Source organism: Calidris pugnax, unplaced genomic scaffold (genome assembly GCF_001431845.1).
Source record: "Calidris pugnax isolate Ruff unplaced genomic scaffold, ASM143184v1 scaffold44, whole genome shotgun sequence".
Taxonomy (NCBI): Eukaryota; Metazoa; Chordata; class Aves; order Charadriiformes; family Scolopacidae; genus Calidris; species Calidris pugnax.
This window is the reverse complement of record NW_015094506.1, coordinates 2,545,545-2,564,822: the sequence shown is the minus strand read 5'-3', so window position 1 is coordinate 2,564,822 and position 19,278 is coordinate 2,545,545. Positions and strand designations below refer to the sequence as shown.

General features: G+C 44.6%; 1 protein-coding gene across 13 annotated transcripts in view; it reads left to right on the top strand.

The window, feature by feature from the left end:
• RBFOX2 (RNA binding protein, fox-1 homolog (C. elegans) 2) overlaps nt 1-19,278 on the top strand; it is a 180,485-nt gene that overhangs the window by 115,469 nt on the left and 45,738 nt on the right. For 12 of the 13 annotated variants that reach the window (XR_001414279.1, XM_014963614.1, XM_014963607.1 and 9 more), the window contains 2 exons: nt 2,874-3,098; nt 13,409-13,555. Coding sequence is in view for 12 of the 13 variants with exons in the window: in XM_014963614.1 (XP_014819100.1) it covers nt 2,874-3,098; nt 13,409-13,555 (372 nt within the window). In the remaining variant the exon portion in view is untranslated. The remainder of the gene's footprint in view (nt 1-2,873; nt 3,099-13,408; nt 13,556-19,278) is intronic. The other variant, XM_014963608.1, reaches the window with a different exon arrangement.

Below are 19,278 nucleotides of genomic sequence, written 5' to 3'. Positions count from 1 at the left end.
GGATGGGAAGAAAAGGGGGGGGGGGGGGGGAAGGGAGGGAGGAGGGAAGTGACAATAGTATTAAAAACATTTCATTCTGCACCAAAAATCCCTTATTTGAAAATCTTAGGAAGGTCAGAGAGAAGTAATAAATAAAGTTACCAGGATATTTTGGTGGTATGATTAAGCTCAAAATAAATATGTATTATCAAAACACCACAAGCAACAGAAGAGAGAGCGAGCATTTTTTGTCCTTCAAACATTTGTAGATAATTGAAGAAGGGAGAGAAAATATTTTAAAAGTTGAAATGTGTTTAAACTGGAAGGAACAGTATTAACTGAAGGGTAAAAACATTGAAAATAAGATTATATAAGGTTTATGGGCTGGCATTTTAAGTAGTCTAAGAGTGAGATTAAACAAAATGCTGGAGCGTGTCCTTTGGGGAGCAGCCCTGCACTGTTGAGAGGACAGCAGAATAGGTTTTGTTTGTGGCTAATTAGCATTCTCTTCCTCCTATCTGGGGTACTACTGGCTTGTAAATCTGGCTGGTTCTAAGAAAATTGAAAATAGTTTCTGCTACTGCATCTTTCCTACCAATTTTTGAAATGGAAAAAAAAAGACATCAGTTTCATATTTAGCTCTTATTTTAAACACAAGAAAGGGGGAGACAATGTGGGCTACGGGGAAGCACACAGAGTGTTTGCTACAATTAAATAAGAAGGCAGTGTGCAGGCAGAGTGGAGCTGTTGTGACAGGGGACAAATAGCCCGAGTAGGTGAGCGATGGGGCAGCAGACACCTGGTTTGCAGTGGGATGGCCATCGCTCAGCCTCTCCTCCCTCCCCTTGGTAAAACTCCCCCTGTGGATCCTGGTGATGGGTTAGGTTGAGTCACAACCTCCCTGCTTCCGAGCTGAGAATGGCAAAGTGTGTGAGCAGAAGTGGAAGGCTGGTGGAGCTGCCTGCCTTTTTGCAGGGGGGTGAAAAAAAACCCACCACCCTGTCCTGCTTTCAGAAAAATGTGCTCGGTGTGTGACAAACCTCCGCAGAGCTGCTAACCCGCCATGCAGGGCTGCAACGGCTCGGGGGAGTGCGTGAAAGAACCGAGCACTGGCCGTTGCTGGCACACTTGCCTGATTTTTTTTTTTTTATATTTTTTTTTCTTTCTCAGATAAGGCTGCAGAGTTTTGTGTTTCTGCAGGCAGCGAGGCTTTGCCGCGGCGGGACTTTAGTTAATGAAACCGTCCGTGGTTCGGCTGGGGCCAAGGCTGCAGCTCGGGCTCTGCTAAGTGGTATTGAATGCCCTTCCCTCTCCTTCTCCCCAGCTGCGGGAGCGCCTGGCCACGTGGCCCCCAGGGGAGGCAGACCAGATAGACTAATGTCAGAGCAAATTTGGGATTCAGCCAGTGTCTGAATGACCCGGTGCTGGCTGGAGGTGCGCTGCATTTATCATTGTTTCCTTCGCCCGGAAGGGAAAGCTGCAGGTAGGCTGATAAAAGGGACTGCAAGGTTTGTCCAGCTTCACTGGAGGTCCGTCAGCCCCTGCACGCTCTCTGCTGAAAGGCTGCTTGGTAATTCCCCCTCTGCCTTTCCTATCCGCAGGATAAGGTCTGCTTCTCTTTTACTCCATCGATTTAAGCATGCTGGTGTCAGAATAGGCTCGAGCACCTCCGGGCTTTGTGGGGGAGGACCCTGGGCTGGAACAGCAGCCAAAATTTAAAGTCAGGATTAGTCTGTTGACACGCACATAAATCAAACAGCCCTCCTATCATAAATCTTTTCCATGGATTTATTTATTTATATTTTTTTTTTTGCTGCGGCGGTGGAAGCAGTAGGAGCGGTGCAGCAGCCTGGGCTTCCCAGGGCTGGGTTTCAATGTCAAGGCTGTTCTCCTTTGCCCCAGGTGGCTGAATGCAGCTCCCTGTTCACCCTGCCGTGAGATCCTTGCAGGGCTGCATGCTTTCATGCTGGCTTCGGGTGGTTTTCGGGCATGGTGGGGTAGGGTTTTTTTACTGTCTTTTGGGGATATTTTTTGCATGGTCAGCTCTTTGTTTCTGAGTCATCTGGTTGGTGTCAACTACATCTAAGGCAGTGCTAAAAGCTGCTAAAAAGTCTTAGCTTTACGCTGTCCTAGCGTAAAGGTCTCTGTGGGATACCCTGAGCTGAGGGAGGAGTGGGTAATTAATGCCTTGTGTAATGGTAGTGATGCTCAGGACTGGGAAGAGAGTGAGTGTGCTCCAGGCTTGTGTTCTCATCTCAGGTCCCACAGCTCTTCGTTCTCTTCTGCACAGTCAGCACAAAGCAAATGGGATATTCCAGTGACTGGTACCTGAGCGCTTGTGCTCTGTACTCAGTGCTGCCAGAGCAAAGGAAGAGGCTGCTGCACAGATCAGTTTTAAAATGAGTAGTTTTTTTTCTCACTGTAACGGAACAGAGAAATAGGCTCTGCACCGTGCTGTGTGCTTGCTTGTGAGCAGAGCCATGAGGGTCAGGCTGGAGGAGATGGACCCAGATATGGTACTTCTAGATATTTTAAAGAACCCTGTTCTTCTGTGTTTCCTCTTCCATTTTGATGTTTCAGTGCCTCTTCCACCTTCCAGAATAATGCCTTACTGTGCATTATTGTGTGAGATCAGAGGGGTATGCAGTTTGCAAGCCCCATAATTTGTTCTCCATGTACCACCTGGTAGCGAGAAAGTTGCGCCAAAAAAGACTAAGAAAACAGTGTCATGGCTCAGCAGAGCGAGGCATACTCTTTGATAGAGACTAGAACACTGTGCAGTGTCGTGTTGGGTGGGTTATTCACATGAACATGTGCGTGTATCATTTCTCAGGGTGATGTTTTGATCCATCTTCTGTTGTATAAAGCTATTTTCTCCTTTCCCTTTTCTGCAGGGTAACCAGGAGCCAGCAGCAACTCCTGATGCAATGGTGCAGCCATTCACCACAATCCCATTTCCGCCACCCCCACAGAACGGGATTCCCACAGAGTATGGGGTGCCACACACTCAGGACTATGCAGGCCAGACCAGCGAGCACAATCTGACGCTCTACGGAAGCACGCAGCCGCATGGAGAGCAGAGCACGAACACGGCCAGCACGCAGAACGGATCTCTTGCAGTAAGTGCAGGAGGGTGCAGAGCCAGGAGAGCAGCACAGCGCTTGGGGAAAAACCAGCCCTTGACTAGATTTAAGTACGCAGCAAATATTGGCTGTAGACCTGAAAAGGAGAGAATTAGAAATAAAACCTAGCTTCTGACCTTCCATTATTGGGTTCCTGCTTCTCCCTTTGTGCGTGTTCCCCTCATAAATAGGTGTCTGCAAAGAACAGTAGTACTAGGGATCATGGTGCATTGTCTGAAGTCAGTCCTTTACAAAAGTGTTAATTACCTTGTGTTAATAGGCGAACAGTTCAAATGAATGTGATGGAGGCAAATTCTAGAAGGTTGATGGTACAAAGGATTAGGGTGAGCACATGCATTGTAGGTGTAATCCCGATGTGGTTTTGTTTTCAGGAAGCTAGCAGAGTAGAAAAATACTTCTCTTTGACTTTCTGAACATGGCAGGGAGCTTCAGAGGGCAAAGATAGGAGAGGACCTCTCAGGTACTGGGCATCCATTTGCCAAACAGATTTTCACCTTCTTATATTTTTTTTTTTTGCTTTTTTCTTCCCATGGCCTGGAACTGGCACTGGGCAACATGCTGGCAGATTATCCCAGGAAAAGCTTTATCCACCCCTTAAGCCACTTGTTAAGACTTAACTTCCTAATAAAGAGCCTTATGGTGAGAGCCTTCGGTGCTCAGGGGCGGATTTAATCTGTTAATGCTTTCAGTTTTACTTGTAGTTGGGTGTTTGGCTCGTAAAGATTATTTTTCCCCCTGCAAGTACTGGGTGAATTCAGTGCCAACGATGGGAAGAACTGATAGCCCCAGCTCGAGGGTGCATGGTTCCTGGCGTGCACCTCTGCTCCTTCTGCACTGGGCAGTGGCTGCACGGTTGACACCGCTGGTTATGATTTTGATAAGGTAACTTTGAGTGTCTTGAAGAAGAAAAAGAGTACAGACCCTGTAAAGCACGTTGATAGTGCAGAAGGGGAACTTTAGGTGGCTTTCTCAGCTAACACAAATCTGGATGAGATGAGATCAGGCTGGGAATAAAACTTAGAGCTGATGCAGTGTGCAGAAATGCAAGTCATCATTTTAGTACCAGATTGTCCAATGTCCTTCCAACCCATTAGATCTGGGCTGCCCATCTCCGACAAACAGCGATCTTGAGCACTGCCAGTTGGACGGGAAAGCTAGAAGCGGGGAAATAAAACAGGGCAGTGGCTTTCCCCGTGTATTTTTGCTGTTCCCAGCCTTGCCCAGAGCTCAAGAGCGTTTCTTTTTAATGGAAATGATGCGAGCCTTGACCTTGGATGTAAGCTCTTGCCAACCCTCCCGCTTCTCTTCCATATTAGGAGCCATCTCCACTGCGCTGCAGGGCCAAGCTCTGTGTTTCATCAACTAATGCCGGCTCCGGGGAGCCCGCGGCGCACGGGGAGGCTGGCTAGCCTGCGAGGAGGGACTGGGAGCCCATCTGTGCGGGAGGCAGCGTTGCTGGGAGACTGCTGGGAGGCAGCAGTGTTGCCAGGAGGCTGCGGAGGGAGCCTGACTGGCAGGGGTTATCCGAGAAACAGGCTGAATAACACGTAACGCTTGTACTGGCTGTGGGGAACAGGTGGGCACGTCTGCTCTGACCGTTTGACGTGGTTCAAGATGCCCGAGCTGAGCGTGCAGAGCCGGGCTGGCAGGCTGTAGTTTGCTGGGAAGGGGTAAAGGGTGCAGACGAGCGCGTTGCTGCCGCTGCTACGGCTGGGACTGATCAAACCCCGAGGATCCCAGATGGTGGCACATGAAGCAATCCAGGGGGGAGGGGGAAGGCGCCTCAGCCAAGGGCTTTTCACATGCCAGACTTTCACAAGCACGGGGTCCTAGATCTTCTTGCGTCCCTTTATCTTTCTGTCTAGGACTCCTTCTGTATAAAGTTATTTTGATTCTGTGGGGTGCCTTTGGGATGTAATTGCTTGTAACTTTTCTCCTTCTCAGTACGTTGATTAATGATGTAGGAACTAGGGGAAGGAAGAAGGCTCAGTAGTTACTCAAGCTAAAGCATGCTATTAAAATGCATCAGAATGGGTTGCTTGTTTCACCTTGAACATCCAGAGCTAACATCAAGGATCTTGTCCGCCACATACGCTGCCTATTACTCGTTTGACATACATGTTCAATCCATGTGGACTAGGCTGCTATGCTTTAAGGCATCTTTTTCCTTTCACCATTTTGTTGTCTTGCTCAAACAAAAGTCATCGTGGGTGATATATGATCCTTCCCTCCCATTATTGCGACTGACAGGCGCAGCTGCTGTCGTGTGTGAAGGCGATACCCCAGACTGAGCAGCCGGCAGATTTTTTAGCTGCTGACTTGAAGCCTGTGCTCCCATGGGATGATTCAGAAATTCCTTCAGCCAGACAGATAAGGTCTCTCCTTGTTTTTAAGAACAAGGCCTGTGCTTGGTCCAGTTGGCAGGACAGAGCAAGATAGCAAAAGGTGTGCTCAGATGGTGGGGATTTCCTGCTTTTTCAGGCTGGTGGCCTTTAGGAGAATTACAAAAGTAACAGAGAATGTGGGGTGACTTAAAGGTCCCTCATGGAGGAAAGGGGAGTTCTGTCTGATTGATAAAATGTTATGCAGCAATGTAATGGGGTCTATAACGGGGTCCCTAAAACACTGGGTGGGAGCACCTTTTCATAGAAACTTGGCAGATTCTGGCGGGCAAACCAGATTGAATGATTTGAGATTAATGGGGCTGAGTTAATAGACAGTGATCTGGAAGCATGAGGTCAAACATCAGCAGTGAACTTAAGTAAAATAAACTTTGAGAGTCAAAGTCCATGCTTTCCTACGCAGTCTAAAAGCCCCGAGCAAAGGGGCATGACTGGTTGGTGTCATCAGCTAAGGATGAGCTTGGTTCTGGAGGTCTGAGTGTGGTGGAAAGCATTCAAAGCTCTCTGAGCAAGGGCACAGAAAAGAAATTGGCACAATAGGTGGTGTAATACAAACAGCTTAATATTTTGGAATCTTTTTTTATTTTAGGATCGAGCCTCATCTGTGGGGCTTTGTTTCTTGCCTGGCATGTGGGTCTCCCGGTCTTCATCTCCAAGCATCTGTCCTTTCTCTTGATACTGTCCCAAAGCACAGCTGAAAGACCTGGATTAAAAATAGACTGAGGTACCAGACCATATTTGGCCTACTCGGCCTGCCTCGTGCAGCCTGTCTCTTAAACCGTTGACATGTTGCATTTCACTTCTTAGGGTGGTTTCTTCCCCCTTCCCCCTTCTTGGTTTACATTAGTGCGCTTATTCCTAATGGAGGCACCCGGCACAGAGAGCTGCAAGTGGAGATGCTAATTAGGCTGCAGTACCTCTGGCAGCTGAGCTGATCTAAAGATTCACTGCTGTCAGAAAGAAGAGATCTGGCTCCAAGCGCAAACTCCCACTCCTGTTTACTGGCTCTGGCATTCCTTACGTGAGCCACTTTAATTCACTGACCTGGCAGAAAGCTGTCCAATTCTTTTGCTGGGTTAATGAATTAGAGCAGCTCTTGGAGGGATCCAGCAAATGCTGTTGTTGCAAGGTAAGTGTATGGAGTGCATGGCCAGGAGCCGAGAGCGATTGTCAGCTCGCTGCATCTCCTGGTACTCTACCCACAGAGGGAAGATTAATCATCCGCTGAACTAAAAAAGCTTGCTTGATAGTAAATGCAATGCACTTAATACTGTGAGCTGATTATTCAACTCATTTCTCTTGTTAATGTCAGAGGGAAGAATTTGTATGTCTGTATAAATTACAGAATGCAGCTGGAGGTACAGAAGTAGAGGAATAAGTTTATGTAAATTACTTCGCATGAAAATGGCAGGTGCTGTTGCCTTGGTGTTACCTTGTCATGAACCAATATAAAGCATTATTTAATTACAGAGCATTGTGTCTCTCGGCTTCTTGATGTGCCGTACTGAAACGTATTTAACTCACCTGCTATAGCATAAAGAGATACTGACTTTCTGATTTCTTAAAGGAGACACATCTGTGGCCGGGCACCCCTATATATCGTGTTGAGAGGCAAGGCAGGGAAGCTGCTTGATCACCTGGCTGTGCCCCAGACATCTAGCAAGGGTTTGGAAAGAAGGGAGCCAACAGCACCAAAGCTTCCTATCCGACTTTGTAACACATGGATGATGTTATAATGAAGACTTTCCCTTGGGTGTTTCTTGACTAGTCTGAGATTGCAGAATTTTCCTCTGTAATTATTTTTCATCACTTTAGTAATTAAAGCAATTGCTCATGTGAGGTATTTCAGGTGAAGAATATGTTTAATGAATATCCTCACTTATCTCTTGATACTGCTGAGCAGGTAGACACAAGGAAGAAGTAGCTTCAAATGAGTAGCTCACTGCTGATTGTTTGGCCACCTCAGCTTGGAAACTGCTGTCTTGAGGTAGCAAACTCTGACATTTAACATCAGGAATTTGCTTTGAATATGAGGCAGATTATTTTATTATTTTGAGTATGAGGCAGATTATTGTCAGTACTTGCAGACTTGCATCTAGTGAGGCAGATTTAAAAATTATTTTGAAAGAGAAATAGGAAATAAATCAGCAAATATCATTATGTTAGAGTATACAGCTGCGATACTTCTGCATTTCTCTCAAAGGTTATAGCGTATCTAGAAGTAGTACAGGGAGGGATAATAGTGATGATGAAAGGGATGTACCAGGTTCTTTATGAGAAGAAATGAAATCTTCACTTAGGAAAACAGCTGACAGGAATGAAGGCATATGGCAAGTACATGTACATAGAATTTTGAATGCTATGGGAAATTAAATAGGGAACTTTCCTATTCACTTACTAGGATGCGTGCAGGAAATAATCAGGTGGCACATACTGAAAAAAACAGGGGTTTGTTTCTTGTTCTTTCCATATGATGAAGAATTTAGCTGTGGAACTCTTGCCCATGGGATTCTTTGGAAGTCGAGAGTTTAAACAGGCTCAAAAAAACCTCAAAAAACTCATTAAACCATTTCATGGGTGATAGGTTCATGGCCAGTGACTGGCTACAAAGATGTGAACTGGCTCAGTTTGCTGGAAGCTGGGACACTGCTGGAGAAACATCAGCAAACATTTGTTCTATTCTTATGTTCTTCCACAGATGTTTTATTTGGCCATTGTCAAAAAGAAGATAGTGAAATGGATGGACATTAGTCTGTCACTGTGTGGCTGCTCTTCTGCTGCTGTCAATGGAGTGGTCTGGGGGTGACCACTAGCTCAGGAAGTCTTGCAACCTCCTCCTTCTGGTCAGGGCATCCCTGTAAGGAATGGGCTGGAACTGCTCACAAAGGGTTTGGCATTGTGCCCAGCAGAGCAGGCCTTCCAGGGGCTTCATTTCACCACTTCATTAAAAGAAAAAATTAAAAAAAAAAAAGAAGAAACCACCAAAGAATCCTAGGAAAAAATATTACTCAGAGAAACCAAGTAATTTTAAACATCACTGCATGGAAAATGTTGCCTGACTCATCAGAGATGTCTTCATTGTGCAGGATAGGTAGCAAAGCTTCCTGTGTGCTTTCTGATGTCAGTTTGTATTGTGACTTCAGGTGGGGTATATCTTTATTTCATGAGGAAAGTGAACAAAATTACTTAAGCTTCAGTGTTTCTGAAAGCAGGTAAATTATAATCAGAAGAAATATGCCCTGAATTAATGGGACTGTATTGAAAATAGTTAAAAGCTTAGCAGAAATTATTTTGTCCATCATGAGTGATTTATTTTTTTTTGTCCAATTTTTGGCATACGAAGCATTTGGGCATGTTCTTAATTGTGCCTGTAATGTAGCCCAGTTTTTTTCAGTGTAACACTACTGGTATCTCTGAAAAATCAAGTACATGGATATACTTCTAAAATTGTATTTACTGCTGTTGAAAGGTGATTATTAGCCCTGCAGTCTTCTGTCTGCTCAACAAGTGTAGTCTAAGTAGCAGAAATTCCCATGCCCTTTGCTCTTGGATGTGTAGGACCTCAGTCTACTCTGGTCGAGTGTGGTGAGGCAGGAGAGGGGGTTTGTATCTGGTGCCGAATTCTTCACTCATTTTTCCACCAGACCTGCTCGCTGGATATCTACTCGTTGATGGGGGACTGGTTGTTTTGATGTGGTTTCTTGGCGAGAAGTTGCAGAGGTCTTCCCGCGTTGTCTGCACTCTCCTTTGCAATGGGAAGATTGCCTTCTGCCAGTCATAGCTTTCAGTCCTTGCCTCCACACAGTTCCTTAAGCACTTGATCCAAACAAGCAGAGTGAACCCAGTCTGTCTCCCAGATTTTGTAAGCCACCCAAGTCCCCTTTTAAATATAGTTATTAGTTACAGTTTGTATTTTGTAAATATTTTCTTTGCAGTGATTTATGGCTCTTAACCTCCTCATTATGATTCACAACATTTTGGACCGCCTGCTTCCTGAGGGAAAGGACAGGGGGTTGTTTTTTGCTTTTCTATAACTTGGACCTGACGCGGTTCCAGTTCTAGAAGCAAGTGGGAGATGGAAACAGAATGTGCTGGGTATTAATAGTCCCTGTGCTGGCCTGTCGCATTGGTGTTTGTCTGGCTTGTCAGGGAGGTAGCCCCTCTGTCTGGCCATGCAGATGGAGATCTGCTCGGAGCTCAGGTGGTGCTGGAGCTCCTGCCTCTCTCCTGCCGAGGAGAAATCTTCAGCAATTGCTTGTTCACCAGCTGCTTTAGGACAAAAGAGTCAAGTCAAGATGTGGCAAGACAGTTGTAGAGCAGCCCCCAAACCTTTCAGAATACCCTCATGTTGCTAGGTGTCCTTCTCCCCTTTTACACGCTCAGGTGCACATGTATATGTCCATGCTTCTCTTTACAGCTGCTGCTTCTTGCTCAGGGTGTCCTTAGTGCTGGCGGGTGTGAGGGAGGAGCTGGCAGGGGGGCACAGGCAGCAAGTAGTTAAAAGCGAAGCACATACTGCACGTGTCCTGAACTCTGATGCATTTCTCAGTGACCTTGAGCAGAGCTCAAAGCTCGCGTGTGCAGGCGTGAATGACATTATCGCCCCCGTAAGTGTATGTTACCCAGGCTGTGCTGAGGAGGTGAGGTGGATCCAATACCGTTTTCAGACGCAGGATCTTTGTCGCAGCGTGTCTCCGTGTTGCCTGATGACAGGCATTGAGACCTAGGGAACATGGATTAGCTCTCCTCTGAGCCGAATCGCTGTCTGTAGCGAAGGGAGAGGGCTGATTCTTTGCTGTGAAGTGTTGACGTGCTGAAACTCGGTGTGGGGAAGGAGTCGGGGTGGGGAGTGGGCACTCGGTGAAACGCGGGCTTTTATCATCTGGCTTGGTCAGAGTAGTGCTGTTGCCAGTCTCCATTATGTGCTGCCTGAGAACAGGCTTCAGGCCCTTCCTTTCATCTCCTTCCTAATGAATTAAGGCAAGGAGTAACTATAAAAGGAAGGGAAAAAAAGCAAGATCTGAGGAGACTATTTCTTTCATTTGTGTTGCAGCTGAATGTGTGGCAGTAGACAAATGCATTGAGCTAATGTTATAGCGGCTGAAAGTTCAAATCTTACCTTAGGGCTGTGGATGATAGAAATGAGGGAGCTACAGCATCCAGAGAGAAAAGGTATTTAAAGTTAAACGACTGCTGAAAAATCAGGATATGTGAAAGCCTGAAAAGCATTTGGGGACTCCTAGTGTAGTCAAAAAGGTAAGAGTGGACCCAAGATCCCCTGTTCCTTCTATTGTTTCTTCTCTTTGAAGCCTTTGCCTTATTGTACACATCACATGTGCTGCAAAATGACTGCTGTGTGGCGACAGCTCTCTGCCATATGCAGGAACAGCTGTGGATGGTTTTGAGCAGGCCACTCACTGTACACGATGCATTGCACCCTTGGTAAGAAAGCTCTGCCCTCTGCCTGCGAACAAATGGATGGGAGAGGCGTGCAGATGACCTCCTGGCTTCCTCCCCTGTGGAAGCAGTAGATGCAGTCCTGTGCAACCTATATTTGAATTTGAAGACTAAACCAGTTTTGTTGTCACCGTTCAGAACCTGTGCCTTTCCTCATTCACGCTGCAGAAGATGCAGTAGTGTGTGCGTGTTTGAAGATGCACCTTTGTGCATGGGTGTTTGCCCAATTCCCAATTCCTTGCAGCGCCGTAGAAAACAGGGCATTTGGCAAACTGCACTGGCAGGGCTCCAGAATGGAGTGTGGAGATCCCTCTTAGCAGGAGTGTTGATGATTTTGGGGAGTTATTTTGGAGCACTTACTTGCAGGCATCGTGCGTGGTGGTGATGGATGGGCTACCCCTGTGTTTTGTTCTTGGACAGATCTGCCCTGAGGAGCAAAGGACTCTGATGGAGTCATAAAAATAAAACCACCAAATAGCATAGTGTGATTTAATCATAAGCCAGCTGCATTGATTCTTCCCTTAGGGTGCACTCTGTATGTTTGGAGATAGATTTTTGTCATAGAGGTGAGGCCAGGAGAAGAGGAGGAACTTGGAGAGAGGGAGGCATCTTTTTTAGATATGATCAAATGCAAGTTTCAGTGGTTCTTGAAAATTTGATGTTTTGGGCATGGGTGAGTCTTAGCCAAATAAAAATGCTTCATCCTGCTAGGCTTCTCCTGATACTTCCGTGGCTCTGAGGGGTGGGGAGACTTGCAGGGCAGCGTCTCCATTCTTTCTATCACAGCTTAATTTATATTAAGCAGATCAAATACGTTTTGTGCTGCCAGTGCAGCCTTACTAAAAAAAAAATGGAAAGCTGCCACTGCTTTGCTCAGCATGGCAAGACCCCAGTGCTTACTGTTTGCTTGCTCTTGTTAGTGCTTTATAGCCAATATAGAAGTTCAAGGTCATGTCTGTAAGAGATGTTTCAGAAGAGGGTCCCTTAATGTCCCCAGTTTAGTTAATCTGTGGAGAGATGTTTCTTTCCAAATATTCACCAAGTGTTGTATATTGAATGATGTGCAGAGCAGTCTAGCAAGTCCAGTCAGTGGCTGGGGAGTCAGTGTGAGCAGCTCCCCTTAGATTTCTTTCCTCTTTGGTACACAAATTGTGTATCAAGAGGGGGGCGGAAGCCCCAAAACAATAAAAAACCCCCTCCTACTCTTAAATTGTTAGTTTAAGACCTGTGTGTGTGTTCTTGAAGGTGCCTAAAAAGTCTGACTCTAGCAATTACACGGTCCTTGGCTTCTCGTAGAACTTCTTTTCACTTGATGGGTTAAGGAAGAAGTCAGGTTGACATCTAAAGAAATGAAATGACACTTAAAAAGTGCATCACACAGGTAGTCAAAGCATGACTCTTAGAAGGCTGAGGCAAGCAGCAGGAGAGATGGAGGGAGTGGGTGAGTGCTTTTTGAATACCTTGGTCTGTCAATGCTTGCCTTGGAAAGGGACAGAGCAATAAAAGCAACCAAATCGTAGTTTGCTTTGTTCTGGAGCTCTGAGTTTTTGAGGTCATTTTTCTGACTCAAGTGGGGAAAAAATGCCATTTTCTCATCAAGCCATAGGTCTCTGGCACACTGGTCTCCCTTACTGCCCTGCCTTCTTGCTGCACTTGCTCTATGCACAAGTACCTCTGCCTGCTGCTTGACCTGGCTTCACTGTATCAGTCAGCACTGGCACAAATTCTATTGTTTTAGCTGTGGAATTGGTAGCAGAAAGTAGCATTTAGAATTTTTATAAATCCTGGAATGTAATGGCTGTTTCTTGTCCCTGGGCTGACTTTTAAATGCACGAGAAAAGTTGATCAAAGACATCCGTAAGCTGTTCATATATGGATTTTACCATTTAATTATAGACCTTCTTTTGGGGTAATGTTTCTCTGAAGGGAGCTTGACAGAGCAGATGCCGTTTTGCCTGGGGATGCATTTCTGGTATTGGCCCAGTGAAGAGCTGCCACTTCAGCTGTGGGATTTTGATGATTGCATGAACATCCTGCCACATGAGATTAGAGTGGCGGCACTACCTCCCAGCTTCAGGATATGAAAGATCCGCCTCTTCATTAGAGCTTTCATATGGTGGCAGCTGAAGTGAGGAGGAACAGGGGAAAAGAAAGAAGCAATTTAAGAAAACCAAAGGCAAATCTACTAAGCTAAAAGGTGATCTGAGGGGAGGGAGGCTGAGATCTTATTACTGTTTACTCGTGGAAAGGGAGGAGAAGAACAACAGATCAATTGTTAAGCGTTACTGACTTAATCAAAATAATTGTCAAGTGCTGAGATACTGCAATCGCAAGTGTAGTACTAATGCCTAAAAAGAGATAGATAAAGCACGTGCAAGGAATTTGTGTGGTTTCCATTAATGCACACTTTTGTCTTTCTGATTTCAGCAGACAGAAGGAGGGGCACAGACAGATGGACAGCAATCACAGACACAGAGCAGTGAGAATACCGAGAGCAAATCCACTCCAAAACGACTTCATGTGTCTAATATTCCCTTCCGCTTTCGAGATCCTGACCTTCGGCAGATGTTTGGGGTAAGTTACCAGCACCTTTTAAGGGATGACAGATTCTCCTTCCCCACAGGTGGGACATGTGGTACTAGCATATTCATGTGAAGGAAAGTCCTTTCCCCTCAATTTAGTCAGTTCACTCTAAAATATTTGCAGGACTAGGACAGTTGGTAGTGTTTACCTCAGCTGGTAAATACATACCAGAACTATATCTGTGTTGTTCATATCAAGATGTTGACTGTAACCTAACAATTGATTCGGGGAAAAAAAACACAACCCGAAACGTCACCTTATTTCCCAGTAAGACTAGGTTGAAACATAGACTTAATATATCCCTTGCAAAGCCCTGTTTTTCAGTTGCTTGGAAACTTGTTGAAATATTTATGTCTTTCCTCATGATCCACTTCTGTGATGAAAAATCGCTGCAAGGAATTGGCCAACTAGCTATTGCATGTGGAAAAGCTAGTGCAAGTCAGATGGTATTTTACATTGTGTACGATATACATTCTGTTTCTTTTGACCAAATAGCTTGTCTTCCTTAATCTTTGTATGCTATTCATCATTCTCAATTTATAAGCTCTTTGAGGAAGAGTTTGTTCACATGAGTGTAGGTGGTTTTCTAGGAAAGTGTTCTGCAGCAAAATATTTGGGGGTCCTAATAGATAACAAATGGGACTCAAGCAGCAGCTTGCCCTTGCGGCAAAGATGGCCAACCACATCCTGAGCTGTGGTAAGAAGTGCAGCCAGCAGGCCCAGGGAAATCATGCCCCTCATCTTCAGCGTTTGGTGGATGGCATCTGGAATGCTGTGTCCAGTTTGGGCTCTCCGGGGCATCTAGGTGAAACACTGGAGCAGGCTCAGTGGGCATCACTAATATGATCAGAGGCCTGGAGAACATGGCACGTGAGCAGAGTCTGAGACCTGGGCCTGCCCAGCTTCGAGAAGAGAAGGCAGAGTTGGGGATGTTTTTGTTGTCTGCAACTACATGATGAGAGGATACAGAAACAATGTAGCCAGATCCGTTTTGGTTGTCGGTAATGATGAGAGACAACAAACACAAGTTATGACATGGGAAACTTCAAGAACATGTTGCCCAGAGAGGTTGTGGAACCTCCATCCTTGAAAGTATACAACTTGAGTGGGCACAGTCTGGTGAACCAGATCTCATTAGTCCTGCTTCGAGCAGGGATTACACTAAATGACCTCTGGAGGTAGGTCCCAGCCGAAATTACGATTCTGTGATTCTGTTGAAAGAGGCCTGGGTTTACTTCCGTGTTGTTCATACGTTAGATTGTCACATTCTTGACATCTGTGGGAATTGTTTTCGGGGTGAAACTCATCTTCTGGCAATCTGTGATTGCTGAATCTCCTCAGCCGCCTGATTTCTGCTTTTGTGTTTGTTAGCTTGCTTTTTTGCTCTTGCAGGGCTGTGCGGTAGGCAGTTCCGTCCGGTTTGGATAAACCGGTTGCTGAAATCACAGCCAGTTCTTGGACCACCTGCTACAATCTGTATTTAGCACGTCCTGCTCTGTGCTACTGCTGCTTCCCTCCCCTGGGAGCTGCGTCGCTTACATAAACTGCTCCCCATTGCTGCTGCCCCTTCCCTTGAGACCAGTGCTTGGCTTGATGGCTGACCCCTTTCATGCTCCTTCACCTTGATGCTCTTCCTCCCTGTGCTCCTGGTGTGGGGGATGTGGTTGAGGTGGAAATGACAAGAACATCCCTGTCTGGTGACTCTTCCCTCTGCTTTGCAAATGAGGCAAAGTGTGAATGAATTACTGTCCTGAGAAGTGACTTGTAGAAAATGCAGCCTAACTGCTTGCATTAAGGTTTCCAATCATTTTTTGGAACCAAATGGTTGCCCATAGAAGGGGTGGAGAAATACACTACATGAGCTGGTTTATGTTGTTCCCCAAGTTATTTGTTGGTTTATTTTTGTTCTAAGCATCATCTCGTGTTGCAGCACAGTGATAAGATTTTAACTGGGGTAAGTGGTATATTTCCTATAAAACCTTTTGTTAGTTCTCCTGGCCCTGTGTTTGCTGAGACGTATGCCCACCAGAAGATCATTAATCTTCTGGGACATAAAATACTGCACATGCCATTTTCCTGTAATAGGGAACTTTGCTGCTTTGCCAAGGAAATAATCAATGGTTCTCACAGATCTCCCCTTTTCTGCTGTGTCTCTTGGCATGCTCAGAGCCTCAAGCAGGAGAGCATTTCTCTCTGAATCCTCCTCGGTCCTATTTCTTTTTCAGGATCAGGATCCTTTCCCTTGGGTGACTCACTGAAACCTACCCTTTCTCCTACAGGGGACTCGTGGTTGTCTGAGTCTTCAGCTGTGGCTAGCTTGTAACCCCCATCTTCTCCCTCTCTCCCTTCTGTGTGTCAGGTCACATCTCCTCAATGTCATATCTGAGAGACTCAAAATCCTTGCCTGGAGTGATTTTCCCAAGCTACTGTACAAAGAGAGGAATTGGGTAGACAGCAAAGCTGTGGAGGAAGAAATGAATGTGATGGTAGGGAGGGAGTAAAGAAGTCCCCTGAGGATGGAACAGCATGCGAGAGGTCAGCCCAGGCCTGGGGCGCAGAACATTAGCTAATGCTTTCGTCCAGACTTGAGTAGAGGTGGACTTCAGACATGTTGTCCCATGTGTGATTAAATGGTTATTACATAACACCCTCAAGATTTTTGAGAGCTGCAAACAAGGATTTCCTGACAAATTCAAGTTATTCGGGTTTCCAACCACCTCTCACCTATTGCGTGTTTCTAACAGATCTGTGAGAGATCCTCAGCAATGGAAGAAACGCTTCCTTATGTATATGCTTCTTATAGGGAGGCAAATAAAATAGTCTGCTTAAAACAGGTAATATTTACTTGACATTTCATGATGCCAATAAAAAGACTTCCAGAAAGCTTCTAGAAGGAATAGGTCATTTTTTTAATGCACACAGCTCTACACCCACCGTGGAATAAATCAATAGTTGACCTTGTTCTAGCAGATAAAGAAGAGTTAATAGCTGACCTGAAATCCCACGGTTGCCTAGGTACCAGTGATTGTTATTTGTCTGTATTTACTTTGTGCAAACAGAATATGGCATCAGGCAGTAATGTAAGGAGCTTTAGAAGAGTCTGTTTCTTCGAGTTTAAACAATTGGCAGGATAACTGCCCGGGAAGGTATCTTTAAAAGGGTAGTGTTAATGGAAGCTATAAAGTATTCAACCAAATCATACTGATGGCCAGAAAGGCATGATTCCACAGTCAGTGGAACTGTGTTAATAAAACACAAAGCATTCTGCACATTAGGCAGGGAGGATGAAGAGGAGGAGGAAGTAAATGGCAGTGAATATAACTGCAAACTTAAGCAAAGCAGCAGGTGAGAAAGGAAATGTGCTAGTTGTGAAGATATTGGTGATGCAGGTTCAGAGAAGGCACCAGTCTTTTACATGCAAAGAGGAAAGATCTAGGTGTAGGTCCAGTATAAAATTAGGAAATAGTTGTGTGCTTTGGGAAAAAAACAAACAAACAATAAAATACCCGGAAAAAAACCCAACAACCCAACAAAAAAGCCTGGCTTGCTATGTTTATGATGTAACAGGAGGTATTTGTACCATATTTGGCTTTGTATATAATCTATAACAAAGGAGGATGAGACAGTGCTAGCTAATATTTTAAAAGCAGCTGATCTAGATAAGGTATGTCAAAAGATAATAGCCACATCAAGGAGCTCTTATATTCATTAATGTTAATTTTTAGCCAGTTCTTGTAAGCTAGGGGAGTTGCAGAAGGCTGGAATGCTGCCCACCAGGATTCACTATTGAAAAAATTGAAAGGGATGACCCAAAGAGCTACAAACTGATTATCCGTATGTTGATCCAAGATAAAAATAATTTTGGAATGTTTAAAAAAAATATTAGAATCTGAAAAAATGGTTTAATGTCTATTCAGTGTGACTTTGTATAAGGTAATATACAACTTTTCAGACAAATATTATCTATTTTGACAAGAGTATACAAAGCAATACTGATACAGTTGAACATCACTCAACCAATTGAATCCATCCAAGTGACCAATTTTGATTTTTAAGTAAAGGAATACTTATCTCAAACACAACACACATTAAGAGGGATTAAAATCCTCTTTAAAGATAGAAGATAATAATAATAAAAAAGGTAGTTATTAGGGAAACATCAATGATCAAGACTGTTTCTTGTGTCAATTTCCCCAGGGGTCTGTGTCAGTTGCAGTCCTGTTCAGTGTCTGTATCAACCCATGGAGACAATACCATTAAAACATTGCCAGTAAAGTTAGTGATTAGAAAACTATCTGAGGAGGAGGAAAGAGAAAGATAAGGCTACTGTTAGAGAACAACTTGAAATGCTTGTTAACTGACAACGAATCCAACAAAAACGTGTTTGATGCAGCTTGGTGTGGAGTACCGAGTATGTGGGAACTGAGTTGTCCTTCTAAGATGGAAAGCTTTCTTTGGAAAAACACTGATTTAGGCAAGTACCAGTGATCACTGAAGATAGTTGCTTCAACAATGCAAAGGGGGACATCAGGTTGAAGGAGGGATGTGATCTTGCTCATGTTCAAAGTTGAAAAGACTGTGACTGCATGATTTTGTTCTGTTCTGAGATCAGTTTAGGACCCCAAAAAAATCTAGGGCTTGGAAGATGAGTGGCTTTTTAACTGTAAGGTGTTGAATACATGATTTACTCATCAAAGAGAGGTTGGGAGACGACAAGTCTGTTCTGTACAGGTGATTATGCATGGATGATACCTACTAATAAGGGTTTTAGGTCTTGTTTACAATCATAATAAGATTTTCCAGTTGGAAGCTGAGATTTAACACAATTAACCTTGAAAGAAGATAAAAATTCTTAGTCATTTAGGCTAATTTAAACAATAGAACAACTTACCAGGGAGTAGAAGAGTTACCATCAGTGTTAAAAACAAGTTAGCAATTCTTCAAAATCTTATTATCCAGTTTCTGGGGGACATTCTTTGGCTAGCATGTCTAAGGATTCTTGACATAATGGCAGTAGTCTTCTCCTTAACTGCTGCTAGGCTGTCCCCTTCCTTACTGCACTATGTATGAAGAAGAAAAGCTTGTGTTTCCAGTCCTTTTGGCTTTGTGGTACGATAGTGTCTGTGCTTGTACCTCATGGCTGATAGCTTCAGTCCTTCCCTCTTAGACTTCAAGAAGCATTTTTCCTCCCAGTATAAAATTGGCTGGGGTACTCTGGTCAGTTCTGGACTTCAGAGTCTCCTGGGGAAGACGGAGGCTGGGTTGGACTGCGTGCAAAAAGAAAAACCATCTGTTCTCAAGCTGAATCACTAATTGCCTCCACAAAAGCAAGCAAAGTGGATCATTTGGTAGTTCATACAGGTGTCTGTGCACTAAATCCTTCTTACTGGGTTTGAGAGCAACAGTATGAGGAGTCAGAATTGACGTCTCGGAATTTACTGTGGTGAAATGCTCTTTGCTCAAGAATCTTCAACAATTTTTAAAAAAGGAGATAGCGTAAGGTAAAAATAAGGTCTGTGTTGATGACGATTGCAGATGAAGGTGAGGATAGCACAGTACAGGGTGTGAATTCTCTCAGGCTCTGGCTTCAGATGGAGACATTGCCTTTTTTACAACATGCTCACTCCATAGCTACTACTTCGGAGGCCGTTAACTGCTTCTGGTGGGGAATCACCAGCCCAGGTGATAAAGGATTTTTGTGCATTATCAACTAG